At 58.9% G+C, this 10,051-nt stretch overlaps 1 protein-coding gene across 2 annotated transcripts; it reads right to left on the bottom strand.

Moving 5' to 3' along the window:
- Positions 1-146: 146 nt before the first annotated feature.
- SARS2 (seryl-tRNA synthetase 2, mitochondrial) lies at positions 147-9,976 on the bottom strand. Of its 2 annotated transcripts, XM_040633947.1 has the most exons (17): positions 9,582-9,976; positions 6,584-6,679; positions 5,230-5,261; positions 5,028-5,103; positions 4,565-4,633; positions 4,428-4,482; positions 3,878-3,941; positions 3,552-3,657; positions 2,812-2,859; positions 2,486-2,594; positions 2,127-2,172; positions 1,956-2,043; positions 1,765-1,874; positions 1,083-1,176; positions 890-982; positions 702-767; positions 147-613 (listed from the first exon to the last, which is right to left on the bottom strand). In XM_040633947.1, exons 1-17 carry the CDS (start codon positions 9,846-9,848, stop codon positions 470-472), a joined length of 1,563 nt encoding a protein of 520 aa, XP_040489881.1. In that variant the 5' UTR covers positions 9,849-9,976; the 3' UTR covers positions 147-469. The 2 variants fall into 2 exon arrangements, with proteins under 2 accessions (XP_040489881.1, XP_008686906.2); XM_008688684.2 differs by lacking the exon at positions 5,028-5,103 and having other exon boundaries at positions 4,565-4,705; positions 5,232-5,261; positions 9,582-9,900.
- Positions 9,977-10,051: the final 75 nt, after the last annotated feature.

The following is a 10,051-nucleotide window of genomic DNA, read 5'->3' on the forward strand; positions in this document are numbered from 1 at the left end:
CATGTGCTCCGGGGCTTGCTGGATGTTCCTGGCCATGGTCCCTCCGGCCACAGACCCTGTGATGGTTTAGCACTTCTGACCAGCTGCCCAGCATCCCCAGCGAGTCGGCCAGGGTCCTCCCCCTTGCTCACAGATCCACAGAGGCCTTGCTTCTGACCATTTATTGGGGACTTCCTGCTAAGCCCCGAGGGAGGGAAGAAAGAAGGAGGGTTGGAGGCTTTTTCCTTGCCTCCCCCATCTCTACAACCTTCAAGTCCCCAGACGTCCTGCTTTCCAGTGCAGGCTGGGACTGTCAGTGACGTCAGGGTCACTGGCTGATTCTGGGGAAGTAGGGAAGTGGCCCAGGCACGGAGCTGACACGAAGAGTGCAGATGTCAGGACTCCGCTCAGGAAAATAGGTCCCAGGCTTCTAGGGTCCCCTGAGCTCCAGGAAGCAACCACAGCCCTGCTGACTGATGAAGGGGAGTTCTCAGCTTGAAACAGGCTGGCCCGGGCGCCTGGGCTTCTGGGGCTGGTTGGGGCCGATGTACTGGAGAGGCACGTGGGTGGGGGCCGTGATCCGATCGGTGCCAAGGTAGGGCCGGAGGGCGGGGGGCACGAGGACCGAGCCATCCTGGGGACAGAGCAGGCCTCAGGTCCCTACCACTGCCCCAGGCCTCCACCTCTGCCCCCCACCCCACCACGATCCTTCCAGCTCTCACCTCCTGCTGATTGCTCTCCAGGAGGGTGATGAGGAGGCGGGGGACGGCGCAGGCCGTGGCATTCACCTGGGAGAGAGGCACGCTCGCGTCCACATCATGACCTCCGCTGGCCCGGGAGGGCTGAGGCTGGTGTGGGCCTAGGAGGGTGGAGGCTCTGGGGAGGGAGGGAGGGGGGTGCGGGCGCTCACCGTGTGGGCGAACTGCAGCTCCCCAGCCTCCTTCTGGAACATGATGTGCAGCCGGCGGCTCTGGAAGTCCGTGCAGTTGGACGCACTGGTGACCTGGGCGAGGGGGCGGGGCAGGCCGAGAGGATCAGCTGTGGGGGAGGGGGGGCCCCCCGACCCGTTCCCACCAGGCACCCTACCGCCCTGGGGGGCTCACCTCGCCAAAGCGGCCGCGGCCTGGCATCCAGGCCTCGATATCGAACTTGCGGTAGGCGGGAAGGCCCAGTTCCTGGGTGGGCATGTCCAGGACGCTGTTGTGGGAGAGAAAGTCATGGTGAAGGTCAGCGGGGGAGAGGTGGAGGCACGGGGAGGTGGAGAAGGTGATACGAGGACGTGGCAGCAGCGGGGGCGGCAGAAGAGGAGAGGATGGAGGGGAGGGTGGGGAGGAGAAGGCATGGGCCACTCTCAGCACCCCAGGTTTTTAACAGGTCGCCGGGTCCCCGAGGAAAAAGCCCACATCCCCAGCCCTCTCTGGAAGCCCGTGACGGACAGGGCCGGAGGGGCGTGGGGCTGCCTGCAGGTCCCGCCTGAAAGGGAAGGGATGTTCCCACTCTGCTCCGGGGGCCGGGGAGCCGCCTGGGGGGAAGTGCAGATGGGGCAGCACAGGGATGGGAGCCACAAGAGGGAAGGGGCCTGGGCCTCCACACCGGCACGCCCTCTGCTGCTTAGGCTGCTGTCCCCGTCCTATGGTCCTACATGGGATTTTACAGACTGACAGACGCACACCCTGGATATTCCTAATACGGGAAAAGGGGGCGGGGGGGGCGGTGAGGCTGTTCACGATGAGGGAGCACGTAGCCAGCCCGTCCCTCCTCCCTCACCCCCACCCTTCTCCGCACCGGAAGTGCAGGCCCAGCTCCGTCAAGATCTCCATCTGCAGAGATAGGAACTCCTCTAGCAGCTGTGAGCTCTGCTCCAGCCCAGGGCCCGTCACCCCAAACATCTCCACCTGGGGCAGCACAGCAGGCACAGGAGTCAGGAGGCCCTGGGTCACTGGAGTGACCTCTTCCCCAGTCCCGGCCACACCAACCTTGGTGAAATGGTGTACTCGATACAGTCCCCGTGGCTCCTTCCCTGTGTCTGTCTCGGCCCGGTAGCAGGTACTGGAACAAACCATCCTGGGGGAGCAGGGGAGGTGGAGTCAGGGAGGGGAGAGGAAATGTCACAGGTGGGGACAAGATCTAAAGGAACTGAGCATCACCTCATGGGTAGGTCCCTGAAGGCCACGGAGTGGTCCATGAAGTAGCCTGGGAGAAGAGGGGAATAGGATGAGTCAGGCAGGGGCACCACCCATCCACAGGAAACCTCTGTGAGAATTAGAAAAGGTGTTCCCTCTGGCAGACACGACCTCATGGCAGGGCATGTGGCTGGATCCTCACTGTGCTGTTGTGCAGTAAACAACCTACACAACCGTACATATTGCGCCTGGGGTCACTGAGACATCCTAGGCAGGCAGCTGTCACCCCTAGGATGCTCCTGGTTGTCCCCCTACAATCCCTGCTGCTCTGAGGACGCTGGAGGTAACCTCACCCCTGCTGTTGCCTCCAGGCAGGTGCTTACCTGCAAGCCCCACCTCTGCTGTCCCAGCCAGGTTGAGGTCTTCAAAGCGAGAGGGGTCGATGTTGTAAATCTGGGATGGGTTGGCATTTGGCGTCATCCCACAGCCTTCCTGGGGAGGAGGCCAAGCCACAGAGGTCAGGGACAGGGGACCTCGGCCTTTATTTTGCAATCATAACCCCCGCTCTTCCCCAGGAAGCTTCTGGAATTGCCCTGGCCTCTCTGCTCTGGCCTGACACCCTCAACCCAGTCCCACGGTGGTCTCTGTAGGGGAGACAGGCTGTTCCTCATGCCTGGGGCCCCCAGAACAGGGCCTGGGGAGCACTCACAAACACAGCTCCTCGGAGAAGGTCTGGCACCGTCATGGGAGTGAAGCCCTGTGAAGAGGAAGGGGGTGGGGTGAGGAGCGCGGCCAGGAGCCCCACCAGGCCCCAAGCTCAGACCGGAAGAAGTGACACTGCAGAGTGGGCCAACGGCTCCCGCTTGTCTTTCCAACCTCAGAGGAAACTGAGGAAGGCCTGAGCAGTGGGCTTGGAGCTGGCTCCGGGACCCTGGTGTCCCCCTCACCAGGGCCCTCTCTGCTGGGGCTTCACGGTTTCCTTGCTCAGCTCAGCCTGCACAGGGTTGTGGAAGGTGTAGTGATAGCTTTCTGTGGCTCCCCAGTGCCCCCAGGAAATGGCCGAGTCCCTCACCGCCGCCCATGCCCCATGCCTCCAGCCCCTGCCAACCCCTCCTGGTTCAGCAACACCACACTTCCCCGATGCTCCCTTTGTGCTACAGGCAGGTGGTGAGGGGACAAGCACAGGCTCTAGGGCCAGCTCCAGGCAGCAGCCATGAGATCCTGAGCTAGCTACGCCCCCTCCAGGCCTTAATTTCTCCATCTCTGAGGCGGGGATAACAATGGCAGCTACCTCCTAACGCTGCTCTAAGAATGAAACGTGTCAGTAACACACACAGAGCTCTGTAAACAGTCACTGCAGCAGAGGTGTCCCCCACCTCCCCACCTTAAGCCTTCTGAGTCAGCGTCCATGTCACCCCCTCCAGGCAGCCCTCCCATCCTGGCCCATACCCGGTGGATGAGCTTGTTGAGTGTGAAGTTGACCAGGCCGTGCTGCAGGAGGGCCCCAGCCCCACGGAGGTAATAGGAGCGGTGGCCGGACACGTGGGACAGGCGCCTGGGAGACAGATGGGCAGACAGGTGGATGCGTGTGGGCCGGGGCTGGTGGGGGACGAGGGGGACTCTTCTGCACCCCAGGGCAGAGGCCAGCTGCCAGGCGGGGGACTGGGCATCAAACATTCATGTGGGGCGAGGCCCCGGCGGCTCCACACCCAGCGCTGAGCCAGCTGCTGGGGTGGGGAGTGGGGGGGGAGGGGCAGCGGGCAGGCGGGACTCACTTCTGACGGATGATGTCGAGTTTCTCGGCAATTTCCAGGTGGCCCCGGGGTTGGAAGGAGAAAGCTGGATCGGGATGAAAAGTGGTGGGGTAAGGGTTGGGGGAGAGACATGGAACAGGGATGGAGAGAGGATTAGAGAGATGGTGGGAAGGAGCGGCACTAAGAGAGAGAGAGGGAGACAGAGAAGAGGAGAGAGAGGAGGGGAAGGGAGGGGAGAGGCAGGGAGAGAAAGGGAATGTGGTTGCAGCAGAGACATGACTGGCAAAGGGAGAGAGAGAGATGGAGAGAGATGCGGGGAAACAGGTGGAAAAGGAGGGAGAGGGCAAGGGGAAGAGAATGTCAGGAAGAAGCGAGAAAGAGGGAGGGGGACAGAGAGCCAGAGCCACATGGGAATCAGGGGCCAAAGCAGGGCAGGAACAGACTGCTGTGCACAGAGACAGGATGGAAGGCCAGAGGAGGGGTGCACCAGGACTTCCACAGGCTCCAGCCACATCCCAGACCCCGGGGGCCCCACCCCTTCTGGGGTCCCTGGGCCCAGGGGGTGGCCCACCTGGCTTGTCTCCAACCACTTGGAGCACTCGGGCCTGGCTCTCGTCCCCGATGGGCTGCAAAGAGACAGTGGGTATCATGGGGGAGGTGGTCCCAGGCGGGCCCCCGGAATCCCCCAGCGCCCAGCACGGTGCTCACCACGTCCGGGTGGGTCCAGTTGGGCAGCCTCAGCGCCCGCAGGTAGAAGTGCTCCTCGAGCTGGGTCTCCTTGGGGTACAGGACTACGAGCTGCTTGCGGATCTCCCGGCCATGTGCCCGCAGGCTCTGATATTGGGGGTCCTGGGGGTGGGGCAGGTGGGGTCAGCCCAGGAAGGGGCAGGGGTCCCTCGACCAGTCTGACCTCGAGCCTTGCTGGCAGAACCTCTGTGGTGGACACTCATTGTCTCTTTGGTCCAACAGCCTGAATTTCCTTTTGGGAAATCCCCTCCCCTCACCTCCCCACCACATGGCGTGTCCAGAGGATCATGACTCAGGCCTGGCCTACCAGAACATTCCATGGCCTTGGCCACAGTGATTGGCTCCAAGATAGGCACATGACCCAAGCCCCAGGACTACGGGCGCAGCTATCAGGGAAGTGGTCCCCTTTGCGCCCCACGCTGGCTCCCCTTTCTCTAAGCTGGTCTGGGAATGAGAAGGAAGTAGAACCAAATACAGAGCCAGGACCTGGAGGCAGCCTTTTGTTTCACGAATCAATAACTTGGATTGACAGTCCTGTTTATTGTTCTCGGTCACAAATGTAGGAATCAGGACTCATGTGGCACCCGCCCACTCCCAACAGGGACGGGACATCAAGCCCCCGTAGTACCTGCTGCACTTGACCGTTGTCCCGGTTTACCTGGTGGAAGAGAGATGGAGAGGGTGACTAGGTTCCTGAAGTTGGGGCCGGAAAGGAGGGAAATGGAGGAGTGAAAGGTCAAACAGAGCCAGGGGGTGTGGGATGGGAGTGGGGAAGGGGTTCCCTTGCTCTGCAGGTGCCTGGCCGGACAGAGCTTCCTCCACTCTGTGCCTCAGTTTCTCTCTCAGTAACGCTGGGAGATAATGGACAGTAATCACACCTGCGGCTCTGCTCACCTCACACCTGTCCCCGCAGAGGGCTCTCACACGGTCCTCTCTCTCCGTAACCTACTCCATAAGCGGGCATCGGCGTGCTCCCCGTTTCGTAAATGACAAAACTGAGACTTGGAGAGGTAAAGTCTGTGGACTTGCGACCTTCTACGATCCGCAGCAGCAGAGGGGAAGCAGGCAGACCTGGGTCTGAATATGGGGTGCCTCCCAGCTGTGTGTCCTTGGGCAAATCTCGTCCCTTCTCCGAGCCTCGGTATTCCCATCCGCGAAATGGGCTCACAGGAGCTCACCAGCAGGGCTGGCGCATGGCTTCCCTGAGAAGCCGGGTTAGCACTCACTGAACGTTAACTGTGATCACTTTTGTTGTTTGCACTGGCTTCCCACCCGTGACGCATGTAGCCGGGCGCCTGGCACTTACGCAGTAGGGTCACTGGGAGATGTACTAGTCTTGCAACTGGCCTTCGAGTGCAGTGGTGGCCAGCAGCCTGAACGCCTGGGTGCGAATCCTGCCGCCCCCACTTTCTGGCGGTGACTCTGAGGCACATTTTTAACCTCCTGGGGCCCTGGTTTCGTCGGTTGTAAACTGGGTTTGGGCTGTTCCTGTCTCACAGCGTTGTGAGGACTGCACCTAGAACGGTGCCTGGCACACAGTGACTGCTACGTAAACGTCTGCTGTTCATTTTACGATGACTTTTCCGCCCCCTGTGGCAGATGCTATTGGCTGTCTAACCCAGGACTACTTGCCCCCCTTCGTCCAGTCCCACAGACACCTGACTCAGTTCACCCTCCCTGTGGACTGAGCGGGAGACTGCCTCTCGAGAAGCCCTAAGCCCACTGCAGTAACTCCGTCCCTCCTGCTGATGACAGGTGTGGATGTGGGGTGTCTGGGCCCGTGAGGCATGTGGGGACTCTGCTGGATGCTTCACGAAAGGTCTCGCTGCTCTTGAGAAAGGGCAGGCAAGCTGCAGAAGTCCCGTTTCCTGCTGTGGGCAGAGTCATGCAAAAAGATGCGGGTACCGTGGGTGCTGAGAGGGGAAACTGAGGTCGAATCAACACAGTGAAGCTCCTCCCACCTCGGACCCCCATGCTCACCAGCAGGGCCCGCACTGCCTCGGCCACAGCCCCCTTCTCCTCCTCCAGCCTCCGGATCTGCTCCCGCAGCTGCCTGAGCTCCTGCCACATGGAGATCTGGGGGTGGACACAGGAGGGAAAGGCGTGAAGTGGCCACTGGCTCCTGCCCTTCTCGCTGGAGCCTCAGCCTCTGGCCACCTGGACCCCAGCGGCCAGTCTCCCCCCGACTAGAGCTCCCTGATGTGAAGCCCACGGCTGCCCAGAACGAAGACGCATTTCCCAGCTGCCGTCCCAGCTGCGTGTGCTCCTGTGTCCAAGTTCACCAGTGGACGTGAGCGGAGGTGGCTGTGTGACTCTGGGGTCACCTCCTTGAAGAGAAGCCCCCATGTCAGACTCGCCGTCTCTCACTCCCCTGGGACCGGATGACGGACTCTGAGGACAGCCAAAGCGGACAACATCCGCAGGGATGCGGAGCAAGAAGGGGAAAGGACCCAGGTGCCGAGGGGCGTGGAGCTGAGGCCCTGTGGGCGCTCACCTCAGGGCCTCGCAGAAGAGAGACGCAGCCTCTGTCCTCCGGGGCTGCCGCGCCAAGCCCGTGCCCTCCCACACGGCAGGCTCGGCGCTCGTTCGTGGGCACCCCTACTGTCGTGAGGCCCTTCTGTGGGCCCACGTCCCTGGGCAAACCCCTCTGACCTCTCTGGCTGCCATTTTCCCTTCGACAAAATGGCACCAACAACACTGTCCTCCTTCCCGGGGGCTGGAAGCTGGAAGGGGAGGCCGGGTCACAAGGTGGCTCCCCCTGGATGTCTCCTCACTCACTATGTGCAAGAATGACTTGAGGAAAAGCATCTCTCCCCTAGGTCTGCTCTTCCTCCTCTGGCACAGACCCGTGAACTCCCATCCCCCACTGCAGAGCCCTGAGCCTCCTGCTGGATGCTACCCTGGCCCTGTGGCCAGGCACCATGTCCTGACCCTCCTGCCTTAAGAACATTCATCAGGTGGGCCTCCTCCCGCCCCTGACTCCCACCCCAATCCAGAGCCTGTCCGCTCCCTGGAGGACCCTTGTGCCCCAGCCTGCAGGCTCCCCTCCTCCAGCCAGAGTTCTTACCCAAGCCTTCTCCCTCCTGAAAGCACCCATAGCTCCCCAGGGCTCCTAGGAACAATTCACGTGCCTTGTTATTGCCCAGAAAGCCACATGCCATACTCCTCTTCACACTTCATGCCCTAAGGAAGTGTTTTTCAAGCTTTGGGATGTGATCCATTAGTAGGTTATAAATAATTTAGGATCTCTAAGCCAGCACTTTAAAAGGCTATGGTAGGGGTGCCTGGGTGGCTCAGTTCGTTAAGCGTCTGACTGGCTCAGGTCATGTTCTCAGGGTCTTGGGATCCAGCCCCGTGTCAGGCTCTGTGCTCTGCGGGGAGTCTGCTTCTCTCTCTCCCTCTGCCCCTCTCCCCCCGTTCGTGCTCTCTCAAATGAATAAATAAAATATTTTTTAAAAATAAATAAAAGGCTATGGTAAAATATACATGATGCCATTTTAACCATTTTTAAGCGTACAGTTCAGTGGCATTAAGTACCTTCACATGGTTGTGCAACCTTCCCCACCATCCATCTCCAGAACTTTATCTTTCCAAACTGAAACTCTACACCCATTAAACAACATCTTCCCATTCCCCTCTCTCCCCAGCCCCTGGCGACCACCCTTCTATTTTCTGTCTCTATGAATTTGACTACTCTAGTTACCTTGTATGAACAGAATCATACAGTTTTGTCTTTTTGTGATAGCCTTACGTCACTTGGCATAATGTCCTCAAGGTTCATTCATGCTGTAGCCTGTGTCACAGTTTCCTTCTCTTTTCAAGGCTGAATCATATCCCACTGTATGTCTTTACCACATTTTGTTTATCCATTCAGCCATCTACGGGTACTGGGGTTGCTTCCATCTTTTGGCTACTGTAAATAACGCTGCTGTGAATGTGGGTATACAAATATCTGTTCAAGGGGCGCCTGGGTGGCACAGCGGTTAAGCGTCTGCCTTCGGCTCAGGGCGTGATCCCGGCGTTATGGGATCGAGCCCCACATCAGGCTCCTCCGCTATGAGCCTGCTTCTTCCTCTCCCACTCCCCCTGCTTGTGTTCCCTCTCTCGCTGGCTGTCTCTATCTCTGTCAAATAAATAAATAAAATCTTAAAAAAAAAAACAAACAAATATCTGTTCAAGTCCCTATTTTCAATTCTCTGGGGTATATACTGGGAAGTGGGATTGCTGGATCGTATGGTAATTCCATGTTTGATTTTTTGAGGAACCGCCACACTTTTTAATTAATTTTTCTGAGCCTTAGTTTCTCCTCTGATGAAACGGGGGCAATAATGGCACCCACCTCATATGGTGGTTGCGAAACTGAAACGAGGCAAATATGTACAGAGCACTTAGAACAGGACCATACTCAGCATGCCAGCAAGGTCTAGCAATATGGTGACTCTGCTTCTCGGTCCCTAGCACGTGGTATTATATTACTTACCAACTTACTTTCAACACCTGGGATATGGTAGATGCTCCTTAAATAACTGTTCAGTAGAACCATTCATTCATTCGAGAACCCTATTTAACTGCCTGCTACCTGTGGGGCAGGTACAGGACTCTACCTCTTACTCTCCAAAGGCAAACCCCTCCACCCTCGTCTGACTCACATCCCTGTCCCCTATTTCCTTCCCCCTCCCTCCATGTTCTTTTGTCGTCTTAAACCTGGCATGAGGTTGGAGCACGGAGGACATTGGCAAGTAGTAAGTTCCTAAGCGCAAAGCAGGTACTCAACACGCTTTATGGAACGCATAACGGGTGTGTAGATAGTAGGGCTCTAGCACTCCGTGAGTAACTGGCACCCATATGGGTGCCAAGCACATGTTGGCGTTTACTTGGGAAGGAGCTAAAATTCCCGTAATAGGTTCGCCCCCTGCTGGAGAGTATCTTGCAAACTCAATTCGGCCCTGCAGTTGATGGCCGGCGCAGGCGCACTCACGATCGCGGGCAGGTCTTCCGGCCGCAGCTCCCCCTTGCGGAGCTGCAGGGCGCGCGCGGCCTCTTCCGGGCATGCGCATAGCGACTCCATGTCTAGCTGAGGGAGCGCGCTGTAACCCTCGCGCGCGTGCTCGTACAGGAGGTTCCGGTCTCGTCTCTCCGTGGCGAAAGTTCTCCTTGGGCTATAGCTGCAGACGCAGCCTCTCCGGGGCCGAAGACCCCGACCAGCCACCAAAGGCCACAAGCGCCGCGCCATGGAGGCAGCCATCTTGGACAGGGGACAAGGAGTCACGCATCCTTCGTCCCGCCCACCTCACGTTTAGACCAATTGCAAAGCAGCCTCCCTGCCAATCAGACCCTGGACGGGGTGAGCGCCTCTCGCGTCTCAAACACAGTCCGACGAGAAAAATTGACCGAGATTGACTCTGTCGTTGACCAATCGTCGTTTGTGTCCCGCCCCTTCAGTGTACA

This window comes from Ursus maritimus, unplaced genomic scaffold (genome assembly GCF_017311325.1).
Source record: "Ursus maritimus isolate PB19 unplaced genomic scaffold, ASM1731132v1 scaffold_19, whole genome shotgun sequence".
NCBI classification, from domain to species: Eukaryota; Metazoa; Chordata; class Mammalia; order Carnivora; family Ursidae; genus Ursus; species Ursus maritimus.

Excerpts from the sequence above, each read along its gene's own strand:
- SARS2 (XM_040633947.1), bottom strand. The coding sequence starts at position 9,848 with ATGGCTGCCTCCATGGCGCGGCGCTTGTGGCCTTTGGTGGCTGGTCGG. Across the intron at positions 3,942-4,427 it reads AGTGGTTGGAGACAAGCCAG|CTTTCTCCTTCCAACCCCGG; the intron begins GTGGGCCACCCC and ends ATCCCGATCCAG. Across the intron at positions 614-701 it reads TGGAGAGCAATCAGCAGGAG|GATGGCTCGGTCCTCGTGCC; the intron begins GTGAGAGCTGGA and ends CTCTGTCCCCAG.